At 44.3% G+C, this 17,325-nt stretch overlaps 1 protein-coding gene across 2 annotated transcripts in view; it reads right to left on the bottom strand.

The window, feature by feature from the left end:
- The window catches only part of LOC129764621 (uncharacterized), a 27,892-nt gene extending 10,567 nt beyond the window's left edge, over positions 1-17,325 (bottom strand). Inside the window, exons 1-3 of one of the 2 annotated variants that reach the window (XM_055763882.1) lie at positions 17,142-17,325; positions 16,483-16,953; positions 2,082-10,281 (exon numbers count right to left, since the gene is read on the bottom strand). In XM_055763882.1, the coding sequence (XP_055619857.1) occupies positions 2,082-10,281; positions 16,483-16,693 (8,411 nt within the window). In that variant the 5' untranslated portion in view covers positions 16,694-16,953; positions 17,142-17,325. Of the gene's footprint in view, positions 1-2,081; positions 10,282-16,482 lie in introns of both variants that reach the window. The other variant, XM_055763880.1, reaches the window with a different exon arrangement.

Here is a 17,325-nt window from a genome sequence, read left to right as displayed (position 1 = left end):
CTTAATTTGTTTTAAACGCGTGTATATTCCACCTGAAAATCCATTACCATTTTTTCTTCACAGAAATGGAACACGGAGCTCACCGTTGTTCTGCCATATAAATTATTTCTAGTAAATGGTTTGGATGAGCCGAACGGGTAATTCTGACTCTACCGGATTTCAGAATACGAGTGAGTAATTGATCAGTAGAAATATCTGGGATTTCTGAGGAAATCGCACTATCGATTCCTAAAAATAGTGCCAATCGTGTTGAAACTTGCTCCGCATACCATTTTTCAGCGCCAAGTTGTTATGTCTCAAAAGAATCACACAGTCTGAGATCCGCACAATGATTCTCTATGATTCTCCATAGCTGTCGTCGGTCAATGGCACATATAATGCCGCCAACGAAGATGTAGAGTGCGCAGGAACTGGATACTCGTAGCGGATTTTACGCATATCTACGCAGAGTCAAAATCAGGTCCGTATTCGTCGAGCAACCGGGCATAAGGAGGCTTGATAACTTCCCACAGATCTGCTTACTATCGACGATAGACGACATGCTTCATAGAGTAGAGAGAGGATCTGGGAGAGAATTTTGTAGGCACCATTCAGGATCGCGATTGCACGGTAGTTCTCACAGCCGTGTTCAGCCGTACGCAGTGACGTCAACTGGGGGGAGCGGAGGGGACGGATCGCCCCCGGGTGCACGATTTTTAGGTGCGAAACGAAGCAAATTTCTATGAAGAAATTGTAAAAATATAATTTATTCCTTTTCTGGCGGGGTGGTTGGGGTGCAAATCGACTCTTCCACCCGGGTGCGAAAGCTCAACTCGACGCCACTAGCCGTACGGCGCAACTTGGTGGAGATGCTCTCACAAGAGTGCTGGACGGCACTGACATCCATCTTCCGGATGCAATTCCAGATCCTCGTGGTCAGCTGTTTGATGTCTGTAGCCCGCCAATTATTCTTGTACACCAGAGCACTGAGGGAGCCGAAAAAAATCTCAATCGGACGGCACTGGGTCAAGTTGGTCGGGTTCCGTTCTTTGGGTACGTACGGTATCTGTTTTTCCTTGAGGTACACAACGTCTGCTTGGCGTAATGGAAAGACGCCGTGTCCGGCCAGAAGATGTACTTCCCATCAGAATTATGCTCCTTTATAGTACTGGTAATTGCCGGAAATATGGTACTTTGACAGCGGAGAATAACTCTCTTCGTCCAGCACGAACGATTTCCCTCGATAATTCATCGTCATCCACCGACATTGAGATTTCACGGTCGCTATCTACTCGTCCGTGTACTCTGGGAACCTAGTCTTCTTATCACGAACGTTAAGTTGATCTTCATCACTTGCAGTGATTTTTTATTGAAAACGTGTTTGATTTCCATATGTATTTAGAACAAAAGAAAGGCCCAGGAATCCGTAAAAGGGAACATTAGTTTTCGTTGACCGTTGTTCGGTGTTGAGCGAACCATCAAACCGAAAATCAAAACAAGTTTATGTTCGTTTTCCGCACATCCACTGCCCATTAATATCATCCATTGCCCATATAATAGGGGGTGTATGCCATTTCCGGCCAATCGGGAGTAAATTCATAAAACATAGCAAGAGTTATCTATACATTCTATTGCCGAAATCGCCAAAAACAAGAATTTTTATGCTTTGATTTTCACTAACACGCAGAGATTTTCAATTTCTACGTTACGAATATCATTACGAAAAAAAAGATGCAAATGAAAAATGAACTTCATGGCAAGCTGATGATTCATTGATAGTGTTGTTTCATATTTATCGATTTCGCTTGAGCAGTAGGTTATCAATACAAGGCAGACTGAAATTCGCCGTATTTGAGTGTCTTAAACGTGAATATTTTCGGCACTGATTGAAATAGCTTTTTTGTATTCGATGCATTTGTAATCAATTTGTTTTGTATTCAATTACGTTCCAAAACATCCTGAGACTTTCTATAAACAAAAAACATGACGTTTTCACACGTCGAATCTATTTTTTTTGTGAATAAACTATGAACGTTCAAGCAAAGACCGATTCGAGGAGAGGGTTTCATTAATTATTACATTCGCCAATAAATTAAACTTACATGGTTGTCGCCTTCCGTTTGACTCGACCGCTCTGATTCAACGACAACGTGTCGTCGTCGAGGGCCTCCTCTCTCTGTTTCGCCGCCTCCTCCAGCTGCTTCTCGAGTTTAATCCGCTTCAGCACCGGACAGTGCCCAAGCAGATGGGTTGGCATACTAACCGCCATCATCCGGCGTTTGCAGTGCTCACAGGCCACCTTGCTGCGCTCGATCTGCTCCGGCGTCATACCACAAATCATCCGATGGGATATCAACCCGAGCGCTGATTTCTTCACAACGCTACACTTGTCGCACTGCACAGTCAGCTGGCGGTGGGTTTTCATGAAACGCATCACGATCTGGGCCGCTGTGCCCTCATCGTACAGATCGATCTCCGGATCGACGTCAACTCGGTACGTGAGGCCACTGTGCATAGCGTAGTGGGAATCCCACAAGGCGCGAGGTACTCTCTGCATACAGGCGGCACAACAAAATTCACTCACGGATGAATCGATCGAGCCCGGGCTAGGTGGGATGCTTGGCTTCGTTTCTCGCTTGACGCGTTTGTTGGGCGGCTTTGGAGGCATTGTTAGATCGTTTTCCGCGGATTGGTTAAGCTTAGCCAGCCTATCCGCTTCCATCTCCAGCTTCGTGCGTCGTTTGCGTTTTTCTGGCTTCACGGGTTCGGGAGTGGCGAAAACATGTTCTTGTGCCGCAAGAGTGGGAGTGGATGTCGCCATAGGGACAGCTTGCTGCGGAAGGCTGTTCGGTACATGACTTTTACGCGGAGTGGTGCTATCGAAGTTCTCAGCGTGAATCACCTGGTTGTTCTGAACGGTGACGATCGATAGTAGTCTCCCGGAGGATTCATCGGCGTTTTCTTCCTGCTCTTCTGGTGGTTCTACTTTGATGAGGTCGCTTTGCCCAGCAGCAAAGTTGTTATCTGCAGATGGAGAGAATTGGTGGTAAGCACTTCGGAACAAACGACGGTTGGCGTTCAGATCTCTGGCAGCGGTGCTGCGTGTAGTGGAGCGCTTTTTTCGGAACATCTTACGGCGCTTCGCTAGCGAGGCGTCGTCCTCGTCATCGTCGGAGGAGATCGGAATCGGAACGCGGTTGGAAATAAACGGGGTTGGTCTGAGAGATTTATTTGGTTCTTCTTTCCCGCCAGCGGGTCCTCCTGCTTCCTCCACCTTGTCACCAACTCCGGACAGCTCCGATGGGATATGCTCCGATGATTTGCGCGGCTGTTCGACTGTTTCAGGTTTATTCGAGTCTCTCGTGGGCTTCTTTTGAGTCGCACTAATGCTGTCCACCAGAGGTGAACTTTCCATATACACCGATTTGGTGCGACTTCTGAGTGTTCTACCGGTGGGTTTCTGGAACTCGGGAGTAACTTCCTCGGTGTGAGATTTTTCGTGGTAAATTGATTTCGCGCGGCTTCTCAAGGCTTTCTTAGAACCACCGACCAATGCTTGTGGCTCATCTGTTTTTGATAGGGCAGCCGGCGGCGACGGTTCACTTGTGTTTTTGAGCCAATTCTTGATCGAGGTTTGCTTGCAAATCTTGGCGGATGTGTGTTCGGTCAACTCGTTGAACGAGTTATTAACCAATTCTGACCTGCGGCTGCGCGTCGTGCGGAGCGGAGGTCGCTCCTGAACATCGATCGCCTGGGAAATGCTTTCACGCGAACTTCCTGATCGCAAGCTCCGGCACACTGGTCGCTCCTGCACCACAGGAATCTCAATTGGTTCAAGCAAGATGATTGCCTCTTTAGTACAGGAAGCCTCTGGCTTTTGTGGCGATGGACCAGGTTCAGTATGTTTGGCATTCAGATACTTATCTGTATCGATTCTATCCAGTAGTATTCGCGCAACTTTCTGAGGTGTCTTCTGGATACATTTAATGGGGGAATCTTGCCAATCGGCTAGCAGCTTTGTGATGGAATCTCGTGATTTAACTGGAGCAGGTTTCGTACGAGGCGGAGTCACCATTACGTTCGATATGGGGACTAGATTCTCTTCAATTTGTGAGTCTTTCGTTACCGGCTGTTCCTCTATTCGAACGGTCGCTTTCGGAGCAGCGATTCGCGTAGGACTTTCGAAAAGTTTGCTGGTGGAAACTTCATCTTCGAAGAGCTCAGTTTTGCTGATAGACGTTCCACATTCTGAGATCGCAACAGTTTTCTCCGAGTCATCGCAAGAAGACACATTTAACGGACATTCTTCCAGTGCGATATTCACTGGTAATTCCACTGGTGGGAGAGGAAGATGCTTCTGGGTAACCTTTTCATTGGAAGTTTCCTGAGGGGCTTCAACATGGGCAATATCCGCCTGCGGTATCTCACGTGATTCTGTATCACTAACAATGCCGAGCGGAACCGCTTCCCCTCCGATTCCTTCCGTACATTGAGACGATCCACATATCTCTTCCGAATCCCATTCGTCCACAATTTCTCGAACGAGTGGCTTCAACGATTCGCTTGGTCCGTTTTCCACAATCAAATCCACAATCTCCCACTCGTCTAGAATATCTTTTACCGTTGCGCTCATTGGTTCAGTTTCTTTTCCGGAAAATGATTCCGCTATCACAGTTTTCGATTCGATCGGTGATCCACCACCGCGATCCGAGAGAGAATCACACGAATCTCCTCCTACCATCTCAACAACTTCCGGTGCCGATGCAACCACAACGTCATTCGTCGATTTAAGCGTATTAAATGCGTAATCACCAGGCTCCGCAGAGTTATCGGACGTGACTTTTCTCACCTTTTGTCGCGAAACTAGCGCAGGTTTGAGCTTACGTTTGGGGGCTCTTGGAGCCAGTGGAGCTAGCCTTGGCTGCTCTCCTACTAGTAAGGCACGTGTATCACAGATTGGCACGCTAGTTTCAGTTGAGTCTGGCCTCTTGGCGAGCGAAAGGGTGGACTCCTCATCGGAAGTTTTTTCGAGGATAGGATTCTCTGCTTTGTTCGAAATACAAATTTCTTCGCTAGCAGATGCAACATCTTCAGTTTCGGCTCTTGTTTCTGCAAGATTGGGATGTGATTGCTCTTCGACTGTATGAAAGCTTGGGGGCTTCTCCCCGCAACAGCTTGCATTGAAAGGTTTCAATATCTCAGCAAAAATGTCGGTTTCGCTATCAGCACGATCCGTGCAATCGGATTCCTCTTTCTGCTCGCAGGGCGCTTCGGATTCGGAATCCTCTCTCTTCACATGACATGTAGTCTCGTCATGCACATCAGCATCCGTATCGGATATTTCTATTATATGCAATTTCTTTCGCTGAGTGTCCACCATGTCCGCAATCAATGAGTCCTGGTTGACGTGTTTCATCAACAGACTCAGCAGTTTCTCTGTCCCATCCTTCTTCTTTCTTTTTTGGTGTTTCCTTTTCTTCCTGCGCCTTTTTATTTTTTTGTGTCTTCGAACCGAGGTATCATCGCTCAGCAAATCCTCCCGTTCTCTTTGCACTATCGCAAGAATCTCTCGCGCCAAATCATCATCCACCTGATCCGACTCCAGCTCACTTAATCCCTTCTCTTCCTCCTCCTTAACGAGTCTCGAAAGGTAACTATCCTCGCGCGGCGATTCCGCTTTTACCTCTACTTCAACTTTCTCCTCTTCCATTTTCTCCTCATACACTGTACCGATTTCCAGCCCTCCTCCAACACGTGGAAGTTGCTCCACACCGATGCCACAGTTGGGGTTCTCAACCACGAAAGTGTTGCGGCGCACGTTTATCCTGGGGAGTGTTGTCGGCGGCAAGGGCCTCACCACTGGTTCTTTTTTCACGCCAACTGCAGCCCCCGGCGTCGTTTTTCTTCCGCCAGCAACGCCGCGTTCATCCTTCAACTCGGTAATGATAAACATTTCGCACTCCGAGCCGCCGGGAGCTGTCGTCGCCGGAACCGGTGAGTCATCGCCCCCCTCCTCCTCCTGCTTACAATCTTCTTCTTTGATTTCTTCAACGGCGCTGGTGCCGCCACTCCCCGTCGTAGTCATCGTCGGTTCAGGACTCATATTCCGCTCGAGTTGTTTCATTGCCTCTCGGAATTTTTGGAAATCTCGCATCTCGCTGTTAATCGCCGACTGGGGATACCCGTGGAAGGCACTGTCATATTGCTGCCGACACGGCTGTTTCGTGGGATTTTTCAGGACGATGTGAACGTTCGGGGGCGCCACCGAGTCGCTCGGTTGATCACGTGACGGTAGCAACGGATTGCTATCAACGAAGGCACCATTATTATTACTACCGACACCAATTTGCCTTATCTCAGAATGTCCCGGTTTCACGACGCTGATCTTGGTGAGATATATCTTTTTCCCTTGTCCATAAACGTACTGTCGAATGGGACGAGCTGTCGAATGGGTAGGAGCGCTCGGAACTATCGTGTACATATCCTGCCTCTGGAATCCAACCGGTCGAGTAGACACAGCTCGACTAACCGCCATTTGTTGCTCTTCCGTTGGTGTACTCGGGAAGCAAGACAACCGCTGGGACTGGGGCTGGGGCTGGGGCTGGGGCTGGTGCATACGGAAAACTGACGAGTTCGAAGCCGATTGGGTGGGGGGACTTGCTGCTGGCACCGGTCTGGGGTCGGTCACCTCGTCATCATTTTTTTGTGACAATCTTGCGCGTATTTTATCCCGCAGCTTATTCTTAATCGCTTGTGAGCATGGTGAGAACTGCTTGAGTTCCACCGATGGATCGGAGGAGCACATTTGATCGTCCGAGTGGTGGGACGCAATAGCTGGCGGAGAGTCGCTCTCCACGTAGCTCCTGTCGATAACTATTTTCGGAATGATGCGAGCTTGATGCTGCTGAGGTTGCGGCGGAGACTCCTGCTGTTGCTGCGACTGATGATGAGTATATGAGCTGGACACAGCAACAGTTTCAACCGGTCGGAATGCTCGCTTTTGGGGCGATGTCCGGATCATGTAGCGAACAGGAACGCGATGCTGTTGCGACTGATGCTGCTGCTGATGCTGCTGCTGCTGCTGCTGTTGTTGCAACTGGTTTGGCATTGTGTGGTGACCAGTGATCAGAAATCGGGGCGTAGGAACTATAATTTGATTGGGGCTATGACCAGCTGCTGCTGCTGGATTTCGCTGATAAAGGGACGACCTTGGAACCAACAAATGCTGCTGCGTTTGCGGCTGAATGTGGGGCACGTATTTGTGGTTGTTTCCCGACGAAGGTTGCGGATGTTGCACTAATAAAATTCGTGTGGGAGCGAAGGAATGGCGTTGCTGCGGTCGAATATGATGCTGCTGTTGTTGCTGCGGCTGTGGCTGATGTTGGATGCTGACGGGATTCACAACCATTTGCGGGGAAGGCTGATGTATTTGAGAGCGCGGAAATATTGCTACGTTTGGGTAGTTAATCGGATGCGATGGCCGAACATGTTGATAAGCAGACGAAACTATTGGTTGAGGTTGCGATTGGGTATTCGCGATGAAGGCTATGTTTGGTTGAGGTTGGGAAATATTGACAGCTTGCTGAACAATCATTGAAGCATGCGGCGCTGGCCTCTGATAATTTTGTTGAGATGTGTTTACGTTGAGAGGAAATGGTCGAGGCAAAGACATTTGAGGTATTTGTGGAACCTGAGGTACGACTTCTGGATCAGGCTGCGAAATGGTATGCATCTGAGACTCCTCTTGTTCTGTGACTCTTTGCCCAGTTGTCTCATCAACCGATATGTCTTGATGCATATTTTGTTCCTCTTCTTGGATGGGATCATCCAAACCATTGCCTTCGAAGGAATTGCGGTCATGCTCTGAATCTTTACTGCTTGTGGGCGCTGTAATGTCCTCATCAACGTCCGACTCTGGCTTCAAATCTTCCACTTCAGGCATTGTATCCACTGTAACTGTTGTATTTCTCGTTGAGGGCATAGGAAACGGAAAGGGCATCTTACCGGACGGAATAGTATTAATGCTTTCCCCGGACTTTCTTGCCAATATTTCTCCCAAATTGTACGACGCGGAAGGAAGAATCACCTGGGACAGTATTTGCACCTTCTGTTTTGCCTTATCTGTGGATTTGGCAGACTTATTAGTGTCGTCCGGAGAAGTAACCGGCGTAATCGTGGCTTGTTCCTCGGGCGGTGTTTTCGTTGGCGTTTTGTCTGTCCCATTGATTTCGGGCTGCGACGCAACAGTATTTTTATGCTTCAGAGAGCTCACTAGCTTCTGGGCGATGTTCGCAGGGAGATGCGATATCCGCCGGATGCCCTTAATTGCACTTACTGGAATATTATTATTGCTAGGCGGTAGTTGCACACAAGAGTTACTTTCGCTTGGTTCTCTAACCTCAGGATTTTGTTCTACTTTCGCGCTTCCCGATTCATTAGATCCTTCTTTTGGCTCATTGAGAGAAATATTAGAATTTTTATTCCGATTACCCACACTGTCCAATAACTTCATGGCAATGTTCGGCGGTAGCCGCGATATTCGGCGTATTTCCTTTGTTTTTTCCACCTTCTCGGGAACAGTTGGCGCAGACTCGTTTTTCGTTTCATTTACGGACATAACATGTGACGGTTCAGCAACGGCCAGGTTCTCCGATATTTTCTGTCCTCCCGAAGATGTTTCTTCAGGTGATGCCGCTTTTTTGGAACCTGCAGTAACGCAGCTCACTAATTTCATTGCTATGCTCGGAGGAAGCCTCGATATTCGACGTATTGCTTTCGTTGGACCAAGTGTTGCTTGTGATTTCTCAATGACGATATCTTTGGGCGTTTCTTCCGCGACCGATGATGTGACTTCCTTTGCGCAGACTGCAGGGACACAATTCTGTAGCTTTTGAGCCAAATCTGGAGTACCCCCAGATGCCGGTCTAATTTCGCTAGTAGAGTTAGAAACATTCATGTCTACGGACTTCTCTTTAATCTCTGAACTTTCCGCGGGAAATATAACATTAACATATTCCCGATTCGTTGATTCGGAAGATTGAGAATCGTTGAGCCTTTGATCAACTTCGCTTTTGTTTTCAACGACGATCGAATCATCCTCCTTCTTTTTTGCAGGTGCCGTATTCTTTGTTCTCATCCTTTGCAGCTGCGCCTTCCAAACCTCCGGTGGAATTTTCAAGCGTTTCCTGCTGTTTAAATTGACCGCAGGTTTCACTTGCTTGTGCTCTATTGACGCCGATAGGGTTTCAACGGTGTCGACCTTATCCTGTATTTTTTCCGTATTTTCACCCTCAACTTGACTGGCTCCATCTCCCTGAGACCCCGCCTGGTGCGGCTTATGAAAAATCTCTTCTACCGGTTTCTGCTCATGTATCCAACGATTTTCCATTAACTCTTGCTTCTCCTTCAAACACAACTCTTCCTCCTCCCGTTCTCGTATTCTGTGAGCCTGTTCTTCCCTTTCATGGCGCCGATCATCCTCTTTCACCCTGACCCTTTCCATTTTTTCATGCGCCTCCTTTTTCTGCTCCTTTTCCTTGTAACTGTCGTCTTGGGTCGCACTACAATCGGTCTCCTGAGGGCCGATCGGTGCGACATCCTCCTGCAAAGATTTGCTAGGCTCATTGCTGCCCTGTGGAATATCCTGCGCTAAGCTACTTCTCTTGAGAATAGACTTTCTTGGCCTATTCTGGGCGATGTTTATTGAAACCTTAGGTTTGATTCGACGAAATGCTGCCGCCGGTTGTCGCTGTTGCTGGGGCTGTGACTCGCTCTTTTGTTCCGTCTCGGTAAAGGCGGCGGTATCGGCGATACCGGTGGTGACGGTAGCTGACGAGTGTTCTCCACCATCCATGGTCTCTTGGTTTGGAATTAACTGCTGCTCAGGCTGAACAACGTTTTCCGACGACTGTTTGCTTGCATCGTGCACTACCGGAGGATTTATGTCCGGAATCGGTTCTGGATTCGGTTGTGATTCCGTGGGTGGTGGCGGGGTACTTGTTTCCCGAGCTGAACCCACCAACGATGGTGGCACCACCGGTGGGCGTGTTTTGTCTTTTTGGGCAATTTTCCTCGCGATTGCAACCGGAACCACTTTCTTCCGTCGGAATAAGCTCGGGCCTGGTTTTGCGGTAGGACCCGAGAACGACATTTTACCACTACTGCTGCCAGTGCTGCTGCATTGTGCTTCCTCCTCCTGTTGTGTCGTACTGTTTTGGTTAAATGATTCTGCAGAATCTTGTACCATTGCTGCTGATGGAGCCGGAGCTGGGGCGGGAGCAGGAGGCTTCGCTTTTGCTGTTTCTAGAATCGAAAAGAAGAAACAATAAAATACTTCTAGACACGCATTTTTGTGAGAAACGCGAATGAATGTTGTTTTGCGGTGAATGAAAGAAGTAGAAAAACTATTCGAAATGATATACGAAAGTGGAAGCAATTAAAACAACACTGCACCCTGGAAGACTACGTTTCATCATACCTAATGTGAGAGTTTCACTAGACGAGACCTAATCCATGAATACTGCTCTATGGATGCCCTAAGAAGATTTGAATTTTAACAACAAGAACCAGAGACGAGACCAGGTGTTTTTATTCAATTTACATTATCGACAAATTAAATTATAACACATTCCTGACTAGCTTAGGTAAAATGAAGGACCGAGGACTGAACAAAAAAGGAATTTATTTGTTTGAGGTAAACAATTAATTTATAATGATGAAATCTTCCATCTATTCTAAGCAATCAACAAGGGATAGATAGTTGCTGGAGTTTTATTTTTTCTAATTATAAAATCTGCAGGGGGAATTGAGATAAGCGTTTTGGAAAAAATATCATTGCCTTTCAACATACATCCAAAGCATTTTTCGTGAAATAAAATTTGATAGAACACGAGCTTTATCATCATATACTAAACGGTCATATACTAAACGGAACCCTCTGCTGTGGGAACCACAGCAGAAGGTTCAAAGCCCGTAAGGAGGATGATTGTAATAGCTGGTATCCATGGGAATTATGCATAGAAAGCAAAAGATAAACCCCTAATCACATCACTCACCATAGTTAATCCTGATTCTTCTTACCCATTCTCATTATCAATTTTTCCTTCCATTATAATCGCTAGGGAGCCACGCTATAGAGGCGACCCTTCTGGCATTCGGGCGACGATTATCATACTAACATTCCTACCCTTCTCCTTGTGACTGTCCGTGGCCAGCGTCGATATTTTATATTTAAAGCTCGAATCATCGAAACTTGCACAAGGAAAATGATTTGCTACTCCCAAGCGTCATTCAATGTGTATGTTCTTTGTACAATTAAGTTGGTTCAGGTCAATCACGGGGGGTCTTCGTAGCCACTTGGTTACGCGTTCGCTTACTAAGCGATCGGTCGTGAGTTCAAACTCAGGACCCTCAATTGACCATCTTCGTGTTGTTATAGAATAACTACGTCCACGCAAACATCATCAGCGATGGAGATCAATCCACGGTCGAAATTAGATCGATTCATTCATACAACTGCTCTGCTCTGCAAGAAACATCGGGCTGCTTTTCTATAAATAACCCAACAATGATCAATATCAACTGTCTCCGCTGTCCGGTCTGCTGAATAATGGAAGAACAGAAAGAATACCCTTACGCCGAAATGGCTACTACTGTGTAATTTACCATAATGTAATGGAACAGAAAACTTAACGCCTAAATGGCTACTACTAACTACTGTGTAATTTACAGTTTATAGAAACATAAACATATGTACATGTACACGATTAAAACCCGGCTCTGTTACAGCTAAAATGCTAATGAGCCTAATAAATAAATAAATGGGATAAAAAAAAGGTCAATCACGGAAAGCAACTCCGAAGTGTTACAGTCTACCCAGGCTCAAGCTTAAGCCCATGCTTATTCCAGAAGACGAGTCGGACGTTTTTACGCTCGTTTCGTTCGTTTTGAAGACGAGCTCGAGAAGAATCTGACGAGTAGGTCATCTGACTCGTCCGATACATACATAAAATACATGTAAAATACATTTTTGCACTGAAATATAAATGATATATTTCAAAGCAAAACTTAACCGGGCAAACATATGCCGTCCGACCTAACTAAAGGATCATCCCCTATGTTTCAAACTAACCGGGCAATCGATGGAGCACAGGTTTGTTTGCGAAAGGATGCCGCTTCCGACGGCGGCGGCTGACTCGGATTGCGTAATTTCGGCGGCTTGGGGCCTTAGGTTCCTTACCCTCGATTGATGGGGACTACGTCCCCATTACGTTGCTCTCAGAATAAATTTAATTACGAAAAAAAAACAAAATGAAAATTGCGCTCCTGTGGCGTTTATACTTAAATGCCCCAAATCCCAAATACGCATTTTCGTAGCACTAAAAAATGACAAACACTGTATACAACAATACATGTCATATTTGAATGCCAGTGCGAACAATAAAAATGCTATCTATTGTATTTCGGCTCCGTTGACGCTAATACGAAAGTTCCGAAACACCTGTGAACGTTTCATATTGATACGTTCAGCTGTTTTTTTTTGCCGATCGATCAAATTGTGGAGTAAATTAACACTAGAACGACAAACATTTTTATGCACGTATTTCTATCAGACCGATCATTCTGACCAGCATGATATTCAGATGTTAAAATATGAAAATTTCAAATCAAATAAACTATATTTAGGAAAAGTCATAACATTATTAGAAAAAAATAAATAAAATTTCAACACAACATTTTGTGAACGAATGATGACAACCGGTCATTTTGGCCAGTGGCTTGCTACGATTGTTTTCGCAGTGGTATTGATGTATTCAAAATGTATTTCGCTATTGCTCTGGTTGCTCCTTTCAGTCGGAACCATTTGAGGAGCACAAATCGAGGACCAATCAAAACAAGGCACAAAGCGTGCTTGGATAATGCTTGACATTTCACAATTATTCAATTGTTTATCTCAAGAAAAATAAAATGTTATTTCCTGTGATAGATGCGTAGAAATATTTCCTATCAATTGATGCAAACATCTTTGCGATCAATTAAGAAATTCTCGAGTTATATGTGTTCGAGATCTTTCATTTGTATTAAGCATCTATATATTCATTTTACCCCGTTATCTTCCGGCTAACCGTAGTCCTACGTTAAAATCGATTTTTTATTTCTTCCCGATATTCGTGTCCATTACATCTACACACACCAAGATAACAAAATGTCCGAAAAATATCCCAAAAGATGAAGATTTAAGCTTTAAAATGATGTATATATCATTATCTAAATAGAATGTTGCGAAAGCTTTTTTTCGACTTTTAAAAAAGCAGATCGTTTTTTTTATTTCTGTATTACAGTGACTTTCAACACATTTGGCTGGTTCGTCACTGTTACCTTCCATTTCGGAAGAATGTCGGGAGTGAGAATTGAACTCTTGACCTTTAGCGTGAAAGGTATGGATGTTACCGCTACGCCAGATCGCCTCCAAAAAGTAGATCTTTTTCTGCATGGTTGGGTACGAATTAGAGTTCGAGTCACTGTATGTGAAATCGAATGCATACAACCCTGCTAACATCTAAAAAATCAATTCAGCAGTTTCAACTTGTACACCTGATATACCGTTTTGCAAGCACCACAGAAGAAGTTAAACTTATTGAATCATCCAGAAAAAAAAAACATTGGACTGCTACTAATTGCATTCGAATTCTAGAAAACATGTTTCCAAAGAAAAATCAAAATCCTTCTTTAACTGTCCATCTTACCCCACGTGCAGAAACTAAAATAAAAAGGCTTCACATCGTTTTTTTTTGACGTAGAACTACGTCTTTAATTAAGGGTGCCAAATCAGAAAACAGGTCATGTTTTTATGAAATAAAGTTAACGTTAATAACTATTTTTGCCGTGAACGGATTCTGGCGATTTACATACCAAACGAATCAGAAATTCCCTAAGATTTGTTTGATATGCTATACATTACAATCCAATAGTCTTTGATTTTTCTTTGGTTTAAATTGATGAGAAATGAAAACATTCCCATTTCCTCATATATTTGTTCTGTCCAGTTGTGTGCTTTTCCGAACAGAGCTGTCAATAACAAGCAACTTATCGACGAAAAACGAAGGGGAAATCGTCAGATGTAAAGTCTCCTTGAACAAAGGAAAAAAAGAAGAACGAAGGGGAATATTTGCCTAGAGTATAAACAGTGGATCTTGCTGAGGCAAACTTCATTCTTCGTCAGGACAATGACTGGACAACACCGTTGCTGTGCCAGCTGGACGGCGAGGGATCGAATGCCTTTCTCAAGGCAATGGGGATGGAGAAGTAATATGAGTAAAGAATAGAGTTTTCCAAAGGCCTTTTTGAAGGCTAGAGATGAATGAACTGAAGAAGTTTAAAGTCTCTTCAATTCAACAAGGAAACAAAGGAAAGGCAAACTTTCAGTATCGTTCTAGATACGAAACAATGAACATCGCTTGTTCTTCCTTGTTTTGCGCCATCACATGTCTTCGTTTCGGACTGAGCCGTGGATGCGACCAAATTACTTACTCTTTGATGAGTCTGGCATTGCAATCATTGCATCAAACTGACGCCATTGCATTAATGTTTTGAGCTACACAAGTGTGTGGATATATTTGCGCTAGCGTATTAGTAATGAATCTCTGCTGAGGCAAATATTCAGTCTTTTTCCAAGCAGTTAACATTGTTTGTTTTCTGTCATCATAAAGGCTTCGTTGGTGCCTTTGACATTGCATCAATGCATTGAACTGACGCTATGGTGAAACAGGTGTTAAGATTGTGCACCAAAAAATATTTGGGGAATACCAAGTTATTCAATAAGTTATTAGCTTATTTGGGTTCGCGTGCAGAGAGATTTTATTTCGCTTATTTAGTCACCAAGAAAGTAAATGTCGCTCTGGAATTTTGTATGTGTTTTGGTTTCGCTTGCCAGTAGCAAATCTTTCTCCACAAAGGATGACAGCTGCGCCTATCTCGAGTATGTATCGTTCTGCGAGCACAAGAATGAATTATCAAACAATTATCGTCAAATGATTCTACAATTTAAAAAAACATTTCAGAGCGACCAAACTGGTAGAATGGTTATTTCAAAATTTTCGTAGCATTATAAGACAATATCCGCAGTTATAATCAAGCGACTTGAATTAAACTACAGCGTAGTTCTACGTCAACAATGCGGTCGTGTCTTGAACACAACCTCCTATATATTTTTTTCTTGTTATCTACTAGCCACTTCTCGTATCTGGGTCTTGTGGCAAAATGATTATACATTTTATGATAACTTGTAGTTACATGCCGTTTTGTTGCATCAACTTTGAGTGAGAATGGTACTTAAGTTGGGAGATTCCCTGAAAATCACTACTCGTCATCAGGGAATCGAACACGCAACTACAAACGTTCCGAAGTGTCCATAATATCAATGGCCCTAACCACTCCACCAAAAAACCATGACTGATTGTACAGATTATCCTTAACCATGTCACTCAGCGAATCTTCGTTACCGATTCAAACCGCAAATGTTTCGTTGTGAAATAAAATCACAAAGTATATAAAACCCCCTTTAACGTAAATAAAACAAATAGCAAACACGCAATTATGCAGGAAGAATGTTATTATGAATCGTAAAATGTGTAGAATACTCCTCGCAGCGCAAGCAAGAGAAAGTGAAATCGATACCGTTCATCAATTGCTATAAACCACCGAATTGTTTATTGTTTTCGCCTTAGTTCCAGATAATGGACAGCGAGAGCGTGAATTTATCATTATCCAAAAATGTAATGGAAAGGGACACAACTGTTTATGTGGAATACGGTCTGAATGTAATGGAAACTGTAGTGTCACTTCCCTTGTATTTTTTTTGTATCTACCATGCTTTCCATCCAATGATTCCTTACACAAATTTAACCATTGACATTTAAATATTGATCAATAACGTCCATCGCATGATGCTCCTGGAACTTTGTAGGAAAAAATAACTTTGTAGCAGTAAAAAGAGTGTTTTCCTTTCACGCTGATGCAATACAATATGACTATGCAGGAAATTATTTTGCGAAGTAAAGTCCACCAATTGCATGCGCTCTTAAGACTGAAGTGGATTGTAGAATCGATTTCAAGAACTGATACGGGACACTTCTAGTAGATAAATCAACACTTCTAAAAATAATACATTGTGGGATTCGAACCCTCTCTTGGTCGCAACTCTAAGTAAAAAGGAGACAACTCATACCACTGGACTAAAACTATGCAACTTTAGAGGTTTCGCCACAAGTAGAACACAAGAAACGAAAATGATAAAAATAAAACTACAATACACCATAAGCAACCTCGATTCTGAGCAAAAACTCACCCCCTATATTGAAAAAAAATACTTAAGGAAAAACTAAAGAACACACTTCAGCCGCATAATACAATAACCATTTCCTTTCCTGAGCACCGATGAAAAATAAAAATGAACAAACGTAGCCCGGAAAACCAAAACGATCCTGATGAACATCATAAAATTACCTTCACTTAATCCAGACAGCATCATCCGAGTGCTGTGCTGATTCTGACGATGGATAATTTTCATCTTCAGTGGACCCAGAACTGTCTCTTGACGTGCTGCTCGCCCATCCGCGTTTTCCTCGGAAACAGATTCGTATGGACCCTCAATCGTGGGCTCGTTTTTGATACGGATCAAAGCACTCGTGCTTTCCACCGATGCTGACGTATCCATGGCGTGTTTCGATCCTTTGCTCCAGGAAAGTTCACTTCACGAGCAAATTGCTGCCCAATTCTTCGATTCCTGCTGCTGGAGTTATTTCAGCATATTCACTGGGGACGTTATTCGAGAAAAACACTCCGTTCACAACTTTTTTTTCACAAGCCTTCCAAAGATCGGAGAATTTGAAGCTGCACAAATTGAACCTTTTTCAAAATTTTCTCCGATCGAAAGCACATTTTTCTACTCTGCTGTTGCTGCTACTGCTCTCCTGCCTGTCCAATAAGAAATAACCGCACAATGGCAGCAAGAAGAGCGAAACGAAACGCGACGGACGGAAGGAAAAATCAAAATACAATGACAGTAGGAAGAGCGAAAGAGAAGACCAGCTGCGGGTATTAAAACGCAGTTGAGAAAAAGAAGCGCACGAGATTCACAGTGTGGCAAAGTACGAATCACAAACCAAGCGAAATCGAATTTAATCGAGTGCAACCGCGCTAAGAAACAAACAAGCACCGCAATTATGCTCCCCAGTAGTCACTTTCACTATTTTACTAATGTTCCCGAATAAATAACGCTCAAAACTAGCTAATATGTCGAAATTTATCCCGCCCGACACGCACGCAAATGGCGATTGGTGGTGGAGA

The sequence above is a fragment of the Toxorhynchites rutilus genome, chromosome 2, assembly GCF_029784135.1.
Source record: "Toxorhynchites rutilus septentrionalis strain SRP chromosome 2, ASM2978413v1, whole genome shotgun sequence".
NCBI lineage: Eukaryota > Metazoa > Arthropoda > Insecta > Diptera > Culicidae > Toxorhynchites > Toxorhynchites rutilus.
The sequence above is the reverse complement of the archived record's forward strand: the minus strand, read 5'-3'. Positions and strand labels throughout refer to the sequence as shown.